This window comes from Leptinotarsa decemlineata, unplaced genomic scaffold (assembly GCF_025532065.1).
Source record: "Leptinotarsa decemlineata unplaced genomic scaffold, Ldec_3_MD MMD2_tig00000690_RagTag_RagTag, whole genome shotgun sequence".
NCBI classification, from domain to species: Eukaryota; Metazoa; Arthropoda; class Insecta; order Coleoptera; family Chrysomelidae; genus Leptinotarsa; species Leptinotarsa decemlineata.
Window position 1 is genome coordinate 1,017,100 of NW_027412554.1, and position 23,637 is coordinate 1,040,736.

General features: G+C 34.1%; 3 protein-coding genes across 7 annotated transcripts in view; 2 read left to right on the forward strand and 1 right to left on the reverse strand.

The window, feature by feature from the left end:
• The window catches only part of LOC111509350 (probable cytochrome P450 6a14), a 39,281-nt gene extending 39,014 nt beyond the window's left edge, over positions 1 to 267 (reverse strand). The window contains exon 1 of the mRNA XM_074174653.1: positions 33 to 267. The gene's annotated coding sequence lies outside the window, so the exon portion shown is untranslated. The remainder of the gene's footprint in view (positions 1 to 32) is intronic.
• The window catches only part of LOC111509351 (Centrosomal protein 290kDa), a 155,777-nt gene extending 140,980 nt beyond the window's left edge, over positions 1 to 14,797 (forward strand). For 2 of the 5 annotated variants that reach the window (XM_074174647.1, XM_074174650.1), the window contains exons 16-19: positions 6,576 to 6,742; positions 6,822 to 7,014; positions 14,309 to 14,587; positions 14,640 to 14,797. In XM_074174647.1, coding sequence (XP_074030748.1) covers positions 6,576 to 6,742; positions 6,822 to 7,014; positions 14,309 to 14,587; positions 14,640 to 14,723 — 723 coding nt within the window. In that variant the 3' untranslated portion in view covers positions 14,724 to 14,797. Of the gene's footprint in view, positions 1 to 4,689; positions 4,878 to 6,575; positions 6,743 to 6,821; positions 7,015 to 14,308; positions 14,588 to 14,639 lie in introns of those variants that run through there. The other 3 variants (XM_074174648.1, XM_074174649.1, XM_074174651.1) reach the window with 3 other exon arrangements.
• An 8,571-nt stretch (positions 14,798 to 23,368) lies between these two features.
• Positions 23,369 to 23,637, forward strand: part of BckdhB (Branched chain keto acid dehydrogenase E1 subunit beta) — a 127,946-nt gene continuing 127,677 nt past the window's right edge. Inside the window, exon 1 of the mRNA XM_074174657.1 lies at positions 23,369 to 23,619. Within this exon, the coding sequence (XP_074030758.1) occupies positions 23,499 to 23,619 (121 nt within the window). The 5' untranslated portion in view covers positions 23,369 to 23,498. The remainder of the gene's footprint in view (positions 23,620 to 23,637) is intronic.

Consider the following 23,637-nt stretch of genomic DNA (forward strand, 5'->3'; position numbering starts at 1 on the left):
TCAAATACTTCGGCCGTTTTAGTATTACTTACCAAGATATAAAAGGAATCAACAATTAAAAAGGTACTTTTTTCACATATTCACTTCAGCTCTGAGCTGTTTTATTCTTCAGCATTTGTCGCATTCTTCTCTTGACAACTACATACTGAGATGGCATTCAACTTCTTCGATGAGCAGAGGAAGAACAGTTACGTTTTAAAACGAGTTAGTAGGTTGAGATGATGACCCAGATTTGAAAATGTACAATACCATCACGAAACATAGCGTTGAAGCGTCACTAACTCATTCATTCGCATTTTACCGTGTCTAATTAGGTTCAAGTGTGTATTTACAAATTCAATTCAACTCATTAGATCATGTATTTTGAAGCCAAAGTACTCGTAGGACTCCATAATGCATTATAGCAGTACATGCACTAGTAAGTTACCTATAAATAATAATGATTGGGTCAGAAAGAAGCAAAAGGATCGCAATCGAGATCTGGACTTTTTTCTCGAGTTTTTTAATTCCAATAAAAAAGTCCACATGTCCAGAAAAAGTCCTGAAATTCGACAAAGAGTCTCTGAAAATAGAGTGCGGATTTTTTACGGCTTGGTAGAAATCGTTTATTTGAATCATGAAATAGCACAAAAAAATTACATTCACAGTATTCACACATGGTTCATTTATGTAATCGTAGTCAAGGGATATATAAAATGGTGCAATATATTGGGTTATAATTTGTCAATAAGCAAATTGCCCGCATTCAAGAATCAACTTATTTATTATCAATGATTATAAAAATGAATGAACCGATTCTACGGTATCTCCTAAGTAAGTATGTCATGCTATCATGCTATTTAAAACGAAAGTTTTTATGAGTAAGTAATTATAGTATTCAAATGAAATGGATTTCAAACCTCGATGTTTTTTAATTATTCACAATTTTTGGGAAATTTCAATTTTTTATTGATTTTTAAATATAATTTTCAAAAGTGAATGCTTCCAATAGTAGAAAAAGCAGGACAGAGTTTTTAGAGGAATATTTTATCGTGAACTCGTACTGCTGATAGTAGCTTGAGCAGAGGTTCCCAATTTTTTTTTAACATAGACCACTCTAAAAATGTTGCTGGTTACAGTAGACCTCCTGCAGCTATACTTTATTCCCAAAAATCGACAAAAAATGTGAAGATCAGATCTAACTATGGAAATTTGCATTGCGGCTGCGTTCCAGCCACGAATTAACAGTTTCTGAATGAGAAGTGAGAATTGGACGGTTGATTTTTCAATTGATTGTGCTGTGAGTGGATGTGAAAAAAGTGAAGTTGGTCTATCAAAAAAGTGATACTATCGAACTTTATTGTTTGGCATCTACTGACAGCACAAGAAATCTAGCAATTTTCACTCATTTCATTTAGAAAACTACCCATTCGGTGAAATATTAATATTCATATTGGGAAAGAATCAAACAACTTCATACAAGATTGCAAGCTCACACTAGTTGTATCAGCAGGCGATCCACTGGAAGTTATTTCAATACCATTGTGATGTTATAAATTGTGGAATCCAATCGTTTATAACTGATTGACTTCGAATGCAAGACGTTGAGAGCGTGTTTAGACGATGCTGTTATGTTGATATAACCACTAACTTGTACCAACTCAACCAATTAATCTTTCATCACGGATCATCATGACCACCAACGCTGATCGTTATCTCCACAAACATGGACTTCATCACCGTATTAACCAATGAAACTTTCGACACGGATATATCACCAACAACACGGACCTCATTGATGAGTATGATAAAAAAACATTTGACCATCTCACAGCAATGATCTAATAGTTAATAAAACAAATATAATTTTTATATCTGGATATACAGTAGTAATGATCAATGACTATTGTACTATTCAAAAATACCTTCGACTCTTCTCATAGTATTATTCAAACAAATAACTCTGATAATAGTGTATCGAGTATGGATATGAGTATGATTGAAAAAAGAAAGAAAATAGTCCCACTACCCTAAACCCTCCACCACTCGTGACGTCACATGATTCATACGTAGCATGGCCTTGAGCATGACCTTGAAAATGCGGTCTGCAGTTCGAAACCCCCACCACTATACTCTTATCTTGAATGACAACACACAATCTTGAGTTATGTGTACGTCATATGACCTTGAAGAAACTAAACAATATTGAGTTATGAGCACGTCATATGACCCTGGGCATGGAGTTAGGCCTTAGCGATCGACTTTGTCCTTGATACATGACCTTGAGCTGGAGCCTCATAACATGACCTTGAGCGTATAGAAGGTGTAACTTTAAACCCCCCCCCCCTTTCCTGATATATCCTCCAAAGGCACGGAGTTTCTCGCTTCCATATTCAGTTCAGATGACCTAAAGTATCAGATTAGGTGATAAGTTTTTGTTTTCTTTTCAGTCATCATCCGTCATCCAGTCATCACCCGAAGACGATTGTAGATACTAACAATCAAAACGTCGTGAACTAACGTGACTTGGAATCTCTACACTTTTTATTATTTTCTTTTTTCATTCCTTTATTTTTATTTATTCAATTGTTATATTTTTACTTGTAGGTTATTTCACTACTATTTCATTTCAGGTCTATTTTTGCTTAATATAATTTTTATTTTCAGCTATTCATTTTTAATTATTCTTTGTTTCAGGGATTTCAAATCATTTTATATAGTAGACAATGGAAGTCCGAACTAGTGAAATTCATCATGAAACATTGTCAATCAGCTTCAAACAAACTTTTTGTTTTCTCATACATTCAATCTTTTCTTTGAAAAATACCAATTGTTTAACTTCATCTGAGTTGATAATCTCAATGGGAGGAGGTGCTTTTTTATACTTTGCCATTGATGTGTACCTCTCATACTATAAAAAATTTAAACGAAGTAATTTGACAAACCACACATGAAACATTTCAAAATCATCGCAAGCAAGCCATACCACCAATGGCGAGGATGAAAGGTTCGAATAATTGTCCCAAGGTAGCTTCATGATTTCAATCTATACCGCTTGATAACAGTTTTTTCTGAGGTAAACCTAAACACTACTGTTAATTCATAAATTTTCAATTATGTGTTTGAATGAAACCAAATGCTTCATTTTTTTGGAAGGGATCATGGTACTATTTGATAAGTGAGAATGATAGAGCCCATGTGAAATTTTTTGATAATAAAAAATGAAATTTCGTTACGATATCTTTTTCCATCAGCTACAACAATAATGCAATTGAACCAATGAACTTTCATTGATCTATGAGTTGTGATGTTCAGAGAGTTCCAGACACATCACCAATAGGCGGCGTCCTTTCCTTCTCAAAAGCCGTTCCACCAAATATGTATTGGGATCTTCCGTTTTATTCAATTACATTTCATAAAAGCAACCTTTGATTGGCTGCCCACTCACATCTTATAGCTCATTAGTTATAGGTTCTGTATTGATTTTCACAACTTTAAAAAGTTCAGTTGTGAAGTTTGCTGTATACCCTTTAGCGAATACTTTTTCATACTTGATGACCATATCATCAATTTTGAATTTACTTTTTCCACGTTTTCCATGCTGCCTCTCGGATTTTGCATAAACTGACAGTTTTGTGGATGGTTTTACCTACAGGCTTCATGCCGATAGTGCGATGAACTTAATTTTTATATTGACTGGTAATTTTAGAAATAATATTCAACTACCTGAATTGGACTTGATGTAAAGATTGTCTATGAAGCCAACTCTTCAATGTCCTGATAACTCTTTCGGCAATTGCCAGCTTTTTTGTGCTGAATGTTGAGTCATTCATTTCTAGACAATAGGATTCCACCATTATAACATCACAATGGTATTAAAAATGACTTTCAGTGGGTCGCCTGGTGCACACATTCTATACAAGAAAAAACTTGTTGTTGTTATGATTTTGGGCAATATTGAAGGGTATGTGTGTGTGTGAAGGAGTGACCCTAAGGAGGAATTGCATACAAGGAATAACCTATGAAAAAATAATCCACTTGAACTTGTGTACATAGATATTCATATACCATTGACCATGAGTATAAAGCATTCATATACACAAGTAAGTACGAGTAAAACCACTATCGATATTTTCCACAACTATGGAGCATGAGTGCTCCGAATCGACAACACCACACACCTTGCTGTCAAAGAGTCGAAAGCGGCTCTGCAATACATCCATGCACCACTGGATCCTCGTTCTGATAACGAATCCCGGCAACCGTCTGCTCAGCGAGCAAGTGTAAAATGCCAACTGCTAGGTGAATGGCGAAATATCTCGATATTTAAATGACCTGCATCCTGCATCTTTCCACCACTGGCTTCTATTGCGGACTGAACTATTCAATGGACTGATCTCATGAGATCACAATCTTCTCATTCGAAGTCACTCAGGCTCAAGGTCAAGGTATCAAGAACAAATTTGATCGTTAAGTTCGAACTCCGTGTTCAAGGTCATATGATCATATAGCCCATAAAGCTCATATAGCACAATGTCGTTCAAGGTATAGATAGTCATATAACGTGCACATAGCTCAAGGTCATGTGATGTCATTCAAGGTCGAAGTTAGAGGATCGATATATTAACCACTGATATGTGGTTTACTGCTCATTATTTTCTATATGGTTCAAAATTATTGTGTTAAAATTAGACTAATTAAATTTTTTAGCTAATTGAAGTATAATAGCAAGAGATGTTCTGGAAGTTGGGAAGTTTGACGGTATATTGAAAAGCGTCTAGTGTAACGTGCTGGCACATTGAATGGAACTGATGAAATAATTTCTGAAGCATTTATTTCATTATTAACCATCATTGAAGATAAATAATATGGCTATCAACTTCCTATTTTGGTTCAAGGCCAATATACTAAATACGTTTCCTAATAAAGTTCTTTATATTTCTTACAATTGGAAGAATACTATTTAGAGCTGGATCATACTGATCCTTATTTACGAAAGGTAACGACATTCTAGTTATTTTACAGTAAACACAATATTTTTCTGGTCAACTAATCGAATCGTTCCACTCCTACCATTTTGAATATCGTTGAATAATACCAACGAATTCAAGTCCAGAAAAACCTTCATTACGTTAAGTTTTCCATTGTACGTGGTGACACTAATGTGTCAGAATTTGTGTGTCCTAGCAAGAGATCAAAAACGATTCATTGATGTTTTTTTGAACTTAAAGTGTTATATAAACAACTAGGATAGTGTATTTTTAGTTTCTCACTTTGAAGTGCACAGATACATAGTGCTTCAAAAGGATCGCAATGTAAATTCACCCCCACTAGTTTCATTAGTTACCTGTAAATTTTTATCACCTCCTAGTGAGTTGAACACCTGTATCAATCATCTCTCCATCATTGATTTCCTCCTGTAACCACGTTTTGATACCTTATATAACCTCAAAATCATCATTTAGACTTCTTCTGAAAAATTCATTCAGTTTTGTGTTGAGCTTCCTGCAACTCTGATGATGAATGTTTCAATCTAAATACCATTTTGCAAACTGAATAATAGCAAGCTTATTTTGATAATTGTCAAAACGTCAAGAAATCCACATCACCATCCACATATCTCAGCCATATCCTAGTGAGAGAAACTAATTCTTTATTTCAGTTATGTTCAGATCATGCACAAGAGTTTATTTTCGATTGAAACTGAAAAAAATCGAAATAGCTATTTCTCATGAATATTGAATCTCACGAAATCTCTTTTAAAATAACTACCTCAATATATATGAATTCAAAGGGAATTTTTTTTTGAAAAAAAGGAATTTTTTTATACAAAAGTAGTTGTTTCTAAATAATTTTCTTTTTTCAATATGTATCTGAATTCTGTACATGATTTAAACATATCTTTCTGAAGAGTTTCTATTCTATTTATTTCCATGATGATCATTTTCCTTACTCCATATATTAAAATTATATTTTCATCACTGTTTCTCCGTACCGCTCTTGATATTTTCGGCGGCTCAAATTTTGTATGTAGATTCGTTTCATTAAGGTTAGATTAGGTCTGAAGTGAGTGGGTTTGTTCGACCCTCTACCGCAACCCGCAAGGGTGTATTGTGGCTCACGCCTATTCACACTCGGCCAAATAAACCCAGCTCCTTAACGAAGTCGATTAGTATGGTGAGTGGTCTTATGTTGTAGATGTGCAATAAAAAAATATTTTTGAATATTTCAACTGAGGCGCAAACCGCGGGGAAAAGGCGCGTACCGCCATTTTTTCAGGGTGATATGTAGGTTAGTTTTGTGTTGTAGATGTGCAATAAGAAAGGATTTTCAAATACTTCAACTGAAACCCGCCTGAAACAGAAATAACTTGCACGTATATATGTCTTATATCATCCAATGCCCATCATAGTATCCCGCTGTGTAGAAACGTTGCAAGAGGTGAATTATGAATTTGAATTCAAAATATTTAATTTTTTCAGTACATATGTATCTCTTCCTGACACAGTCATCAAACATAGTTGATTCCCTAACGTGTTTCATACAAAAAATTTTCAATTATGATCGAGAGATAACATCCGCTGAATTTTTTCTAGGGTACAGCTGAAGTCAGGGGAGAAATTGAAAGACTCCAAACAGCTATTTCTAATTTACAAAAAACAAATATGAAATTGGAAGCTGAAAACTTGGATTTGAAATTAGATTTGGAACAAACCACAAAAGAAACACCCCATTTGCACCAGCAAATTCAACACCTGGAAAAGTAAGAAAAAGTACTCACTTCGTTTTTGCTGGTTTTAGGCAATTTGAATTGAATTTAAATATGACGACTATCATTTCAGCTATATTGATGTGCTGAAAACAGAAAGACACACACAAGAAATGAATCATGATGTACCTCAAACAGCCGCTCCTGAATCAAAAAAAGTCTCCGAACTGGAGAGAACAATTTTTATATTGAAACGAGTAGTAGAAAAATTGCAGGTGGAAAATAAAAGACTAGTAAGTGGAAAGCAACCTCTCTCAGATCATTCGGTACGAACCTAATTATTTTTTTCTAATATGTTGTTCACAATGAATTATCACAATGAGAACTTTTTTGACTATTCGAAATATTATATCGTTACTTGCAGAAATATTCATCGGATTCTCCTGACGTGGAATTTTCGAAACGTTTGGCAAAACAGTTACTTACATAATATATGCATAAAATCCCGAACGTCGAACCGCCCGGTCGGTAGCCGGGCGGTTCGACGAGATTGAATCTTCAAATTCTTTTCGTAAACAATAAGTCGCAGGTTCCGTGTCCGTACCGTACCGAGTCTGGTTGAGATAATATATGTTTAAGACACCTTCATAATATGGGAATACTAAACGAGACTTCTTTTTGAAACACATCAACAGCGTAAGACCTTCCATCACTTTCACAATGGAGAAGGAGATCCACAACGAATTGTTTTTCTTAGACGTATTGGTGAAGAGGACCGACGACACTAAGTGAGAAACATCTGTATACCGAAAACCCCCTCACACGAGACAGTATCTGAACCACGAATCCAATCACCATCAATCGACTGAAAGAGGAATCATCGAGACTCTATTAGACCGTGCTTTCGGGCTCTGTAATACGAAGGAAGGACTCGAGACATCAACATCAACAAAAATGATCTTCAACGGAATGGCTACTCTAAAGGGATGGTGGAACAGACTTTGGCTGAAAGACAGCAAGAGCATCGCAAGGAAGAAAAGTCGTCACAACCAGTGCTTGCACTTCCCTACATCAGAGGATTATCGGAAATGATGAGAAGAATTGGGCCCAAGTACAACATCAGAACCTTGTTCAGATACGGAAACACTATCCGTAGCAACCTCACGAACACCATACGCTACCCAACGTGACAAAGAGGCCATTGAACGTTTGATTTCCGAGCACAAGAAACACACACAGCGAGGGGACAATAGCAAATCAGGAATAGCAAAGCATATTTGGATCCGTCAACATTACATCGAGTGGTCCCAAGCTGATATTATACACAGGGAGGAACATTGGTTTAGGAAGAAATTCAAAGAAGCCGCATACATGTTGTTCAACAATGTATTCAGCCCAGCTAGCGTAGAGTTACGCAGCATATGGAATTGTATAATCAAGCAAAAACTGGCCAACAACCGCCAAACGGTTATCTCCCGCTAAATCGGTGAAGCGGAAAAATCAGATAAGTGAAAGTACTCGAATGACCCATAAATAGTCATCTCTCGGAGGAATTGATCTAGTCATCACCTGAAGACGATTGTGAAGTAACTTGGTTTGGAATCTCTTAATTTTTTATTTTTTGTTTAATTGTTCCATTTTTAATTTTTTTCATTTGTATTTTATTTCACTGTAATTTCATTTCTGGGTTTTTTGTTCAATATAATTGTTACTATCAGCTATTCTTTTTAATTTTCAATTCGTATTGATTCTTTTAGGGATTTCCAATCATTTCATATATTATTAGACAATGGAAGTCCGAGCTGATGAAACTCATTATTGTGTTATTATTGTAACATTGTCAATCACCTTCAAACAAAAGAAGTTAAGAAGTTGGCGAAAGGAAAAGCCCATAATCTAAATGAAAAAACTTGGTTATTGGCTCCATTTTGGGTAACGAATGTGAACAAAGTGAATAAATCAAGAATTGTGTTTGATGCTTCAGATAGTGTGAGTTGAATGATAATTTATTGACAGGTCCCTATCTGTATAACTCCATGTATGGTATTCTGTTGAATTTTAGAATAAGAAAATATGTCATCACAGCTAACATAAGAGAAATGTTTTTACAAGTTTGAGTAAGAGACAAAGATTGTGCTACCCAACGAATATTACGGCGAGTTACAGATCGACGAATTGAAAGATCAATGAGTCTCATTGAGGGTATGATCCATGTACACAAAACAAGAGATTTTGCCATTTGTAACTGGATCACCAAACGTGAAAAAATCAGCCAAAGTATTGATGTTTCACTCTCAGTATCACGTGAAAAAAATATGGAAAAGAATGGAGATTTCGAAATGGAATTTTTTAGAATCCTCATGACGACATATTCAACTTTAGACAAAATTTCAGAAAATTGACAGCGATATTTTGGAACACATCAGACGACCGACTGCAGATTTGAAAACTATCCATAATTCCAAACTCCACAGACAATACTTCATCTTGGATAGACAAAAAAGTGAAATTCAACTCCCCATTATCCCAAAGAAAATATGGCTAATGGAACTATGAAGAGATTGGAAAAAATTAAGTTCAGATATGATACCGGGGATGAATTACGGGACCAGATTCCTTGATATTACCAAGGAATTAGTAGCCAAGAGAAAATCTGGAAAGTAAATGTTGATCATTTGAAAAAAGACTCATGAACTTGTATTCTACGATTTCATTCAAGACAATCTCACAGTGCCTGACCCGAATATGTTTTCTTAATGGAATATACTGCGTGCTACAATCTTAACTGCAGAGAAAAAATGAAGTTCATCTTTTCAGAAAAATTCACTTGGATTCATTTCATGAAGAGATGACATTTCTGAAAAATAAAATGCCCATCAGAAGTTGAATTCAATTTCACATCATTTTGGCAGTTACTCTGTAGAGATAAGACTGATATGATTTGTTCTGGTTTAGATGGACTGAGAATTATTTGCCGAGTTTGATCAGGAGATCAAAATGACATGGTGATCCAAAATGTGTTGAAAAATAGTGGTGATTTGTTGTTATTCAATTACTAAGAGAAATAATGTTATATTATTCGTTATTGCAACCTATTTGCACTCTATATTTCGTTTTTCATTTGACAGTTTATTAATAATGATTAAGATTGATTTGAAAAAAAATGAAAATTCTTGAAGACGTCTGAGTTTTCTGAAAGAACATAAAACTTCGTTCTTCGACCCGAAATTAAATATAATTTACGGGTGATTCAAAAACAAGGGGGAAATTAAAAAAAATCTCGCCTCCTGAAACTGTATTTTTATCATTCATAATTTCAAATCAACGCCGAAAATAGGCCTCCGAGGGTGAATTTGGGGATGCAGACGCGGCATCTAAAGCGAGTACATCATGAAAAATGAAAATGTTTATTTCAACCATTGAATATCAATTAAAAAATTTATAAAAAACAGGGAGTATTCTGAGTACCATAAAAATGGAGTATCGTTGATTAACAATATTTCACATGACTTGCGTCTTCATTAAAGATCAGAAAAGATGTTTCGCTTCGTGGAGCTCTTTCAATCAGTGTACTTCATGAGATTACGTTAAAAAAGTTTGAAAAAAAACTACATTTCATTCATTATATATTTTATAGTAACTAAAAAATCATATTCATTATCATATTCCCGTTTTTGTGATAAATAAAGATATTCGGTGAGCTGAACAAAAAATTGTAAGTGCAATTTTTTCATGAATTGTTTATCGTCAATGTCAAAGATGAAGTGGAAAAAATAGAGAAATCTAGAGTATATAAGCAAGTGTCCAAAGTGTAATAGTGCTAATCCCACATTACCACTAATATCGGCCATTATGTGGCCGATATTTCTTGAAATGGTATGCTGAACATAAAAGGTCCTTCAGACTAGGTAAAATGATTCAACGTTGTCAAACCATTCCTTGGAATGCAATCATAAGTTCCAGTTTCTAAACGATACAAATATTTTGCATTATGCAGGCAAGGGATGGAAACTCAATTATTTACAATCCTTGGAAATTCATAAACATAAGCATTGGGGATGTAACCTATCCTATGACTAAATTAACCTGGTGCATAGGCAAAAATGTATTTACTGGTATAGGTATGTTGATGATGTGGTAGCCTACTTCTCAGAAACACATCGACAAATACCTACAATACATCTACTCCATTCATGAAAACATTAAATTCACAATAGAACTATAAACCAATAATTCGATGAATTTTTTAGAGCCCACAATCCTGAACATTAACAACAAATACGATTCTAATCACACACAGCACCATAAATCAGCAAGTAACCACAGTATGATCCACAGACTCTTGAGTATACCAATGTCCCCAGGGAATTTTGATAAGGTATCAAATCTGATGAAACAAATTCCATAAATTCAACCCGAACTTAATTGATCATATCCTTGTTAAAAAACTTTCCAAACAAACCATTTATAAGGTATACCCTCGCATTGAATATAATACTGGTACCTTCAAGACACCCACACTTCAAGAAATTTAAAAACTAAAGAAGAATAATTTCACCTTTTGGAAAACAATCACGATTTCAATATTAACTACGACATACTCCATAGAAAAAATCAAAGACATAATTAAACTTGCTAGAGTATCTCTAAATCAACAAAGGCAAATATTCAAATTCCCTATTGAACGACCAACAAAAGGTTAACTACTCAGTATCGTTGAACCTTTTTTTATAATGCCGGAAATTATTCATATAAAAAATGTACATACTGTACAGGAACTGAAATTGTAATGGTTTTCAAATTATATCTGTTATCTCAACCTGAATCGGTTGCTTCCGATGCAATCATGAGTTGGAAACTCTGACTAGATGGCGCTGGGTGCCCATTAGTTTTTTATACCAAAAACTATTTAGCCCATCTGGGTCTGGATAAGTTTTTCGAACCCGCAACGTCTCTTCGATTTTCATTTAGTTCATTGAGCTCAGGCTGCCAAAAACTACCTACACAAAAAACTTCGATTTGCACTAGGGTTGGAGTATTCGGTTTGAGTGCTACGGATATTCTTGTAATAAATGTACCCCAGAGTATCGAGTAATTGAATGCCGAGAACTGAGCAGCGACATCAAAGAAAAGTAGTTGAAATTTTTTCTGGTTTGCCTAGCTTCAAAATGATAAGAAAAACGGCATAGCCCGAGATGGAGCCACCGTTGCCGTTGGCTTGTAATTATTGAAACGAAACTAATTACTTCTCTATCAACTAGTTTCTCATTGTATTCAAAATGTGTCTGCCGCATTCTACAAAACAATTCGGATTTCATAAATAAAATTAAAATGAATATGGAAATAGCAAGTATATTAAGCAATGAAACGTTAAATGAATTCAAAATAAATTGAAAATGAGAAAAAAATAAAAAAAATTGAACAATTGAAAATGTAATGCATTAACGATGTTTCGATTTTTAGTATCCACAATCGTTTTCGGGTAATGACTGGACTAGTTTTCCGAGATATAACTATTTATAGGTCATTCAGATGCTTTTACCTATCCCCACTTCCAGTCATCATCCGGGTACTAACAATCGAACCGACGCGTCGTGAAATAACTTGAGTTGAAATCTTTCTTAATTTTTTTGATTTCATTTTCAATTGTTTGATTTTTTCATTGCTTATTTCAATAATAATGTAATTTTATTGCTTAATAATTGATATTTCTAGCTATTTGTTTTATTTGTTCAATGTACAGGACGCTGTTTTGGGAACAGATGATACTCCAGTCGAACTAGCAGAGACAGTAGGAAGATATGGAAAATGCATACAAATGTTTGATACAGTCTGCAAATAGAATAGAATACTCTGCTCACAATATCATCTAGTCTGAGTTCACAAGTTAGGCAGCTAATATATATGTGTAACAGTTTCAAGGAGATGTAGGTTGAGCTTCAAAGTATATTTGGGCAAAGAATCGAACAAAGGCGATACAGACCATTTAACAATTTCTTTGGAATCAGGGGAAAGTACCCCCTAGGAATCATAGCTATAAACACATTGCTCAATTTGGGAAACTTTGGAAAGAACCTCAGAAAAAAACTTGGAAAGAGGATGAAGTGAAGTTGTCAGAGTCGACATTTATCAGTAGAGTATGCATTACTCTGTTTCAAGATTATGTATTAAGATTTCGTAAATGCATGGGGGTATGGGAGCAAATAACTATTCAGTTACTTTGTGAAAGATTAGGCACCGTGAAAATGCAACGTCAAGAATGAGAAGACACTAACGATCCTTCCACCAACCGATAGTTGGACAGCAGACTCAGATGACACTCAACATATGATCATGCACCGAAATTGGTTTTCCACTTTCCGAACATTCCTCCAGTCAGTTATAGTTGGTTTCATTCAGAGTATGCACGCTCTTCGAAAAGGAAACGTAAATGTTGAAGTGTTCATCCGAAGAGGTTGGAAATGAACTGCATGCAACAACTTGTCGATATACTTATCTAACAATAATTCGCATTTCATTAGTTCGACTGCCATTATCTAATATGATATGAATTGATTTGAAATCCCTGGAAGAATCTGTAAAAAATTAAAAACGTTAGCTGAAAATTATCAATTATAATAAGCAAAAAAATTGAAATTACAATGAAATGGCTACAGCCAAAAATTAAAAAAAAAGTTGAACTATTAACCCGAGATGAAAATTAAAAAATTATTGACAAGAAAAGAGAATTTGAAATTAAAAGATTCCAAACCAAGTTACTTCCAAACCAGTGAAGTAACTTGGAGACGAATGAATGAAGAATTCTAAAAAAAATATGTCGAAGCCCTATTGCGGAAACATGAACAAAATTTTGTATTCCCAACCATAAACCATTAACAAAAATTCAAAATGGTGCAGTCATAAACTATGGATTGGGTTGAAGATTAGGATTGCCAGATACTAACAGTGAAAATATCCGAATGCGAAAACATAAAATATCTATTATAATATAACAGAACACAATAAAAAACAAGAATATTTGCCTAGATATTGATTTGAATTAGTTGAATGAAATTACGATTATTTTTAGGTTAGCGAAATTCCATGCATATTTTATTTCAGTTTTTAGTTATGAACAGTTTTTTATTTTTCTCCTGGATGTGAATATTGAAGTTGATACCAACTTCAACGAAAGAGTGGTTATCAATAGGTACACCTGAAATTATCTTTAAAAAAGATACCTGACTTTGAATAAATACTATCGAAACAAGTGTCAAGTACCTATGGAGCGTCGATGTTTTGATTTCCGAAAATGTATTATCGGATATTTATTCCTATTTGTAACTTTCTTGAAAATTGAACAAAATCCTGTGAAAACATGTGCGAGTTGAAGCAAAAATTTTTCTCAGAAATTTTCATTTGGTTTCCTTTTTTATTTTAGAAACTTTCATATTCAATATTCCTGACATCAAAATAGTTCTTACGCAGTGAAAGAAATCTGCAAAAATCCATTATATAGCATTCCATCCTAATTTCAACAGTATATAAATCAGAAATAATTTCCACCATCCCTTTTCCTATTTGTTTTGGAAATTAGTTTCGCAAGTTCCACGTTATATCAATAGGTTTTTTTTATTTGAGGCATCTGCTGATAAACTGAAAAGAAATCATTTGTGCCTCAAGAAAAAGTATGAAGAATGTGTACAAAAACTCGGCAATATGGAACATGAATTATCCATGGCAAAAAATAAATTGCGAAATTTCCCCACTTCCAAAACAACTGATGATGACGGGTTTGTGGCCATTTCAGATGAACTTTCAAAAGTTCGAGAACAACTAGAACAGAAATCGACTTTACTGGATAAAGTCAAAATTCTTTTACACAGAGCAGCAACCAAGGAAAAATCTCTTATACAAGAGGTGGCAAACATTTTACATATTGGTGACCATTATATAATTCATTCAATTTCAGATTAGCAAGTTGAAAAATGAAAAATGTGGTGAAATAAGTACCATTCCAGAAGAATCAGAAGGGAATAGCAGTTCCGAGTTATAAGTTGTTTGTTTGTTCCCCAGTGTTCAAAACTTTTGTATATTTATAGTAATTCAAGAATTAAATTACTTCAAGAATTCCATGTTTTAATTTGAGTCTACTTTTCCGGAATATCTTTCATTTCGATTACAAAATAAGGTATGAAAAAGGATATAGCATTCAGTCAGAAAACATTCAGTGTGACATAATATTTCTGTTAACTTAATAAAGTTCCAATTATTCTCTGAAGAATTGAATCTTTGTACACATTTCTCTGTAAAATGATGTGTACCTGCTACCAACTATAATAAATTTTTGTCCACCATTTCTGGAAATGTAAATTTGGATTTTTCAAAAATATTCTATTTCTGGGCCACTCAATATTTACTGTTTTTTCATATATAACCTTGCACAATCTGAAATATAGGCAGAGCCTTATCAACAGGTAATCCGCTGAAGTGTAATAAGGGGCAAACTGAAAAGTTCATCCCGAAAAGTTACTTCGCAAAATAAATCACTGGAGAGTCCAATTAGTTTGTAACTTGTCGTATTTATAAATTTTGTCTGCACATTGAAAATATTAAATGAAGGAATTTCCATATCTATACTTAGATTTCTTCAGTGGTTGACGTCGAAAAAGAATCTTTTTTCGTTTTGAAAACCTAAAGTTCACTATAAATTTTTTTGCCTCTGTGAAGATTGACTTACGTCAAAAAAATTAGAGCTTTAAGATATAATGTAACAACAACTTTTAGAATTAGCACATTGACTTTTTTTTGACACAAAGTGAGAATTAGGACTTTCTATGTTTTTATACCACTTGTATTTGTAGCTAACGTTACTGCATTTTTGTCCTACAAGGACGTTTGTTACAAATTCAAGTGGTATTAAAAATGAAAAGTTTCGATATACCTTACTGTGGAAAAAGTAATGTAGATGAAACTTTAAGACCCTCGAGAATATATAAGAAGAAGGGAGATGGCAGACTCAGATGACAGCGGAACATATTCTAGAATCAACTGGTGATCCTACTATATAATGGAGCGAAACAAAAATCGTCACCAAAGAAACTCATGAAAAAAATGGAAAACTCAAAGTATTCGCAGATATTCTTTTAGCAGGTAAAAAATGTATTTCAAATAGTTTTGTGAAAATGAATGGATCTTAGCTGATTGTCATTATTAGAAAATGAGGTTTGAAACGGAAATATGAAACTCAACTGAATTCCCGAAAAAAACATTCAGTATATGTATTCATGTAGACTGTCGCACATGACATCTGAGATAAATTACTTGATTGCAGTTATTTTTCTCTTTCTCTAGTATATGCGTATGATTGGTAGATGTCAACTGTTTTGTTCACTTGTGATATGGATGAAGTATTAGCAATGCAGAATAAAGAAGGAGAAGAATGATAAGGTTAGGTATAGATAACAGTGCGGCAAAAAACTCTTTCCTTTTCCGTTGTCATTGTCAGATGTAAAATAGCATGTATTGTAAGCAATTCAATATAATAAAATGAATGAAAACACTTTTGTCTTATTTCCATTTCATTTCATTTCAATGACCGGTTTCGGGTTTTATCTCAAGTTAGTTAGTTTTCATATGTGAAATTGGGATAAAATCCGGTCATACAAATAAAATGAGTAGTGGAAATTAGACAAAAGTGTTTTCATTCATTTCATTGAAGTGATCATGAATTTCTACAAAATGAACAGGTCATCAATTACACCAATTGAATATAGTTGAGTACGGGCTTGACAAAGTGACCTAAAAGTGTTCATCAGAAACCTGTGAAATTTTTAATTCAATGATGGAAATAAAACCTGAAATAACCGAATGCTCCTCTCATATTTTCATTTATCTGTCAAGCGAAAAACTAGTCGATGAATTCTTCAGCAACACCGAAGGAAAAATTGCGATCAACCAAGATATTTCAACGGCGTGAAGACTGATCAACCTCTAATGAAAAACTGGTCATCTCTAACGTATGTCCATCAAAACCACATAGTATCCTTGAATCTGAAATACGCGGGCTGGGATTGAATTTGGTATCTTCAAATTGCTTCCTGAGAATCGGAATATCTAACCCCAACTATAAACATGCCCCAAGTTTCCGGAGACAAGTATATATTTCTCCGTTAGGTCACTCTAAATTACCTCCATCTATCATTTTATTCTTTGACTAAACACCATATCGTATATCTTACCTTAGATAATCAGTATTGTTTCAAATGTAGGCAAAGCGGACATTCAGCTGTCAACTGTCCAGGCATGAACAAAAATGAGTCCATTCCCAGCACGAACAATGAAGCCCTTTCAGAAACCATTATTGAAAACAGTACTGAACAAACAAATTCAAATATTGCAATGACATTAGAAACAACGAAAGAAAATCATCAACTGATTCGAACCGAACGAAACGAAATATTTCGAAAATTACGACATCTCCATCAAATTCTTTTAATCAAGAAAAGGAATTCCCAAAACCTACCCCATAGCAATGAATTGAAACAGTCAAAACCTTCACTAGTGAAAAATATCTAGAAAAATTATTGAGATCGGCCCAACCCAAGTTCCAAAACGAATCAGGAAAACATGTCTTGTCATAGGATGAAACAAAAGACTTTTTTGTAAACGTGTACAGATCATTGACCCTCTTAGCGTGTCACAAACATATACGTCAAACATAACGGGACTACTTGAATTATTACATAGCATATACCTCCTTCAGACGGAAAGAAAGATAAAACCAGATATATCAAAATTCTAAATAAGATTTCGAACTCCAGACATATTACTTCTATAAAACTGTTTTATCTTCCTCTTGAAGATGATCACTTGGTGATCGAAACACGTGTCGAGGTGTAAAAATAACGATTTGGTGTTGGGAAAAAACTCCAGTAATATTCATTACTACACCAAAGGTTCCAAACAGTATATCACAAGTATATTTCAGTGATAACAATTATAGAGTTGAGTTCTTGAAATAAAAATCAGAGAAAGATATTTCACCACTTTCAGTAGACGAGAGGTTGAAAATCCAGATGACCTAATTAACTCATTCCCCGAACCAGATGAAATTCTAATGATTTTTCTCAAAATTTCGCCAAAAAATGCCAAAGAACTGCTTGTCAAAATATATAACGTCATTTGGTGTCAACATTTCTTTCCTCGCATATGGTCTGAGACAGTAATCATTCCTATTTACGAAACAGACAAACCTAAATCGCATCCTGAGTCATAGAAGCCAGTGTTATTTGCGTGTACATGTGTAAAACGATCAACACTTAATGATCTGGTAGATATTGAATCAGAAGTCCACGAATCTTTTGCGAATGATCAAAACTGAATCGCAATAATTATTGATATTTCAAGAGCATATGACACTGTATGAAGGCCTGCAATCATTAGTACACTAAAAAAATGTTTACTCAAAGAAAATACCCCGAAATTCATTGGAAACTTTTGATAGATCGTAACTTCCCTGTTCGCATGAACGTCTCTGTAACTCGTAACAGAATATAAGGAAATGGAGTACCGCAAGGTTTTAAATGTATTCATTTCTCTAATAAATTCATAAGAAATTCCCCTAAATTTCAGATCTATGAACATAATATTGAATACGTTGAGTATGTCAAATTTTCAGGATTGATATTTGATCAAAAGTTGAACCGGAAACTCTACGTCCAATATTTGCAAAAGTATCTCCACACACTACACCAAAAAACATATTTTCATCCAGTTTATGGGGATTTCTTCACACATTGGCATAGTTGGAAATGAAAGATCTGACCAATTAGCCAAAGAAGACATTAATAACTCGGCATATATACGGACTTGAAATATTTTAACAAGAAAACGGTCAACAATAGTCGACTATCCCAATTGGATGGTAAATGATTCAGTCAGTATCTTTTTGGGAAACACATTGTGCGTAATAGCACAATGTTTAGGTGACACGCTGATGGATATTGTGCAGGAAAAACCCACAGATTTTGCCATGTGGAAAAGTCTCGAAGATAAATATGATAAATTAGCTCGCAGTTTATTTTTAGCAATGCCAAAGTATTTGGAAACATTTGTGAGCATTTTGAAAAATAATTCGTCATCACATCTATGCTGAGAAAGGGAAAAAATCAGGTGAAATTTAAGGTTCTGAACCAAGGAACTCCCACAAATAATTCCGTTCACAATGCAAATAAAGATGGTTGCTTCAAATGTGGTAAGAAAGGCCATTTTGCAAAACATTGTTGGAAAAGACTTGGCAGAGGTAGCAAATATGAACAATGATGATCCAGTTACTAGGTACTGATGGTAGTGATAACTTTGTAACTTTCATTGGTGATTTTTCAAATTTTATAAATGTATTTGTTAAAAAAACTAATTTTAGGTGTAAGAAATCACACGTTAAAAGGTAAGACCTCGTTAGTACTTAGCTCACACAGGTTTCTCAACTTCTGAGAGTTGTCGTTCGTATGGGGGCGAAAACTGATTAACGGAAAAACATATTTTAAACAGATTAGATGCCTGAGGCCACTTTAGGGCCTTACATCACCAATTGACTTTCACCTTGAATGACGTCACATGACCTTGAGTTTCGTGTCAGTCCATATGGTCTTGAACGTGGGTGATGACCTCGAGATTCGGTATGCATTCGGTATGTGACCTTAAAAGATGTATACATGTGTAATATGACCTTGATCGCCCGGTTTGACCTTGAGACTCATTCTTGCTCGACGTTTGATTTCGAATGATGTCACATCATATAATCTCGTCCTTATCCATTCTGTACCCGACACAAGGCCTTTGACCTTTGCTATGACCATGAACATGAAATTTTATCTTGAGAATTCACACTATTCCCGGTACGTGATCTGGAGGTTTGAACTTGAATGGCGTGTCACGACCTTGAAATATGTGCATGTCATACGACCTTGAACATGCAGTTTGAGATTCAACACCGTCGTTATCATAGAGTCGGAATGGGGTGGTGGTATGTACTTTTATTAAGAGTTTCACTATAGATGAACGACCAGGGCTCTGGAACAGAAGTGGCTTATCAATGTTAGCGATGGCGTTATCGGTGTTTGAGAGATAACGATTGGAGTATGCTTGGAATGATAGCAATAATATTGGATATACAGAGTGTTGTTCCAAAACACATCAATGAAATGTTGTACAGGGTGTACGCAGCGTTAAAGAAAGAAAACATGACTGCCTGCGGTGAAGAAAAAAAAATGGCTCTCATCGCGGTATACATGGTGTGTGCCGCTTCAAAGAAAAAAACATGGCTGCCAGCGTCAAAAAAAAACTTGTATGCTAGCGTGAAAGAAAACACATGGCTGCTATTGAGGTATACAGAGTGTGTAGTGTTAAAGAAAAAAGACATGACTGCCAGCGTTAAAGGAAAAAACATATCTGCCATCGAGGTACACAGGATGTGTTTGCTGTGTCGAGGAAAAGTTGCCATTGGGGTATACAGGGTGGAAGCGTTAAAGAAAAAAAAACATAGCTGCCAGTGTTGAAGAAAAAAATAGGATTGCCATCGTAGTATACATGTTGTGTGAAGCGTTGAAGAAAAAGAAACATGGCCGCTAACGTAACGCAACGATATTGGTGACCATTACATGAATCAACAAAGTTTCGGATCTTTACGATTCATCGATAAACAATCACTTCCACATGAACTCTTCACAACATATCTTAAAAATCTTTTCTCACAATCACACTTTAAATGTCGTATGGAATTTCTTTTTTCTCTGGGTCTAAGGACATTTCGATTCTGGTTTCTATTATAAACGGTTTACTGTTTTTCTATTAGATGTATTACTAGTTGAAAAACGTATTTTGAAACAGTTAGTCACTTTGTATATGCACTTATACTTTTTTGAAAAATATGTAGCAATAAAAAAACGTTTTTTTTTAAACGATTTATGTGTCCAAAATGACTGTTTCAATGCATTGAATGCATTGGAATTTTGCAAAATTCTTCATGCATTTTTCATGACAAAAATGAACGTTTTATCGCGTTATATTTTTGATTTTTTTCAAGCATTTTTTGAGTCAATTTTGCTAGCATGTTACAATACAAATCATATGGATTTTGGCAAAAAATATGGTTTAAGAAAATGTATTTTTTTTTCGATGCGATTGAAGTGTCAAAATTTTGAGAAATTCTCAATGCGTTTTTTGTGACATAAATGAACTCTTCATCACATTATATTTTTGTGAAATTCCGATACGCTCATCGAGAGATCGTAAATTACGTATGTGGCCAATTCGTAATCTCTTGAGGATCCCAGCTTGGTGAAACATCATAAATAAGAGATAATAGTAGGTACGATTCAAATAAGCCACACTGTAAATGGAGAAAATCACACGTTGATACGCTAGATACCATTCTTTTCTTTCTCAAACGACATCCTATATACATTTTTTCTGTTATGTTCACCTACATGCATTCAACTACTTGATAATGCTAACTTGGTTAACGTATATGCGGCTCAATGTTCCTCAGGCATGTTGGATCGCACGTTAAAACGTTAGGCTCTCCCAGTCATCGTCGTCCCATTTTTTCAGACGTGTTGTATTCGCAACCCTTCAGGTTGCGCTCGCCATCTATTTTTTTTCCTTTATCATCTCCTGATGATGTCAACTTGCCTAGCAAAAACGTACTTTCATGCGAGATTTTGTGACATAAATGAACATTTTATAGTTAGTACACATTTATATAATTTTTGACTGAATATTCTAAAACTGTTTTGAGGTTATCTAATTTTTCCGTAACTTCACTTTTATTCTCAAAAAAAGAAATGTCTTTTCTCAAAATGAACAACTTCTTTTGAAATTCATCTAATTTACGTTCATACTTTTTCAAATGCATTTCGATTGGTACTAAAAGTGAATCGCCAATCAAAAGTATATCATACGTCATGAATATTACCGAGGGCACGCCCCCTTCTTTCTAAAACATAACTATCAATAAGACGTTCATATAAATGGCTCCATAATATACTACCAAAATAAAGAAAATACATGCTACATACGTATGAATTTTATTTTTATATTCTCCAGTAAAGATTGTGAGGTCAGAATACCCGCATCCTCTCCTATCTTAATTAGTAACAAAGTTAGCCTCATATGCTTTCCATACTTCTGAAAATGTTTGAATATATGTTTCTTGACATCGAAACGAATCCATTGATGCCAAAATTATTGAAATCGGACGACCGGACGTGAAAACCGGAAATGGCTAATTTATTGTAGATTTGGACTCTCCTCAATATGGGCTATCAAAATTTGTCATTGGTTTTCCTCTATTTCAATGTTCATGAACCAAAAGTGTTTACTTTTCGATGAATTGTAAATATCTAAAACTTTGGTATCTCATATATTGGTCACCATCATCGACGATTAATGGTGCATCGATGATGTTAACACAATTCACTGAAAGACAACCGAAAAAATTTAAGCTTTTCCTCATAACAATGAATAAATTTGTACACTCTGTATGTATATGCATATATACAGATAACACACGCGCGATCATGTTTTTTCCTTAACGATGTATTCTGAAACTGCACACAATGAAAGATCGCATATTGGAACGTTAGGGTCCCATTGAGCTGGGATGTATTTATTCTGACTTGCTTTCTAACGATACTTTTTATGCTGGATTTCTTTCTGCCGAGAAATATTTATTATGATAACTTACGTTTTTACCATGAATACTCTTTCGTACCGCATAGACAAGTCGTTGTTTGAATTGTATTATAAATATAGGCTAGACACTATTTTACTTATTCCAGTTTTGTCACTTGGAACCTGCATTTACAATTTTTATTAAAGCATTGAGAAAAGTGAATCTCTTAGTGTGTGAAACGTAAAAGTTGTGAAAGAGTTATTGAATATAAAATTGGTTTCAAAATACGAGAATGCCTTACGAACTACACCACCGCTGAGGCATAAACGTAACTCATAGTCGAGGTCGTGCGACATGCTACAAAGTCGTTTCAACGTCAAGTAGTGGGGTAGGACTTGGGATCGGTTTAAATTAATTTGCCAGCCAAATGGTGTTCCATTTTTAGAAATTGGAACCTCTACCTTAGAATTAACTTTTAAAGATGTCACCATCGTATTACACGAAAATGAATTTTTATATTCATATAGTACTTTGAATATCCGTGATGGAATCCGAATAGATAACATTCACAGGAACGTTTCACAACGTAATGAATGAAGAACATTTTAGTATTACTATGAAAAATGGCTTATGTGGAAAACAATCAAACTCCTAGTTTTTTTAAGTAGTGGTTTCATTTGGACTCAGATATATTATATTGAAAGAAATTTCGATGTATGATTTACACATTTTATTGAGTTTCTTTCTTCCTATTCTGGAAGTTTCCCATGTTTATTATATAATAGTTGAGATGTAGAAAGCAAAAACGTATGTACCCACACACGCTTTGGTAAAATTAAGAAACACAGGAAATCCATAGATCTTCACTGAACACACAAAACTTATACTTTCAATATTGACACCCGCGTGCCTTGAAATTTCCTACCTGTTATCCGTACTATTCATATGAAGTTCAAATTTGAGCCACAATTTCTAGACTGGGCTCACTGTGTAGATAGATAAAACTCGGAATTTGTCTAAGCTCATTTGAAAGTGAAATACGTTGATAGTAAGTTCACAAGGTCATTACCAATCCACTGTAATTCCAAATTTTTATCATTAGTATCAATATAACAAGAGAATAACAATTTTATTTATTCATTGTGTTGAATCGCTATGGCTCTAAATAAAATGTGTAATGTGTTTATGAAAAACTTGACCAATGACTTGAAATTGTGGAATAGCGTTAAAAGAAATCACTTTATTTATAGCGCAGATACAAAAATAGAAGTCGAAGGTGAGTATTACATTTAGT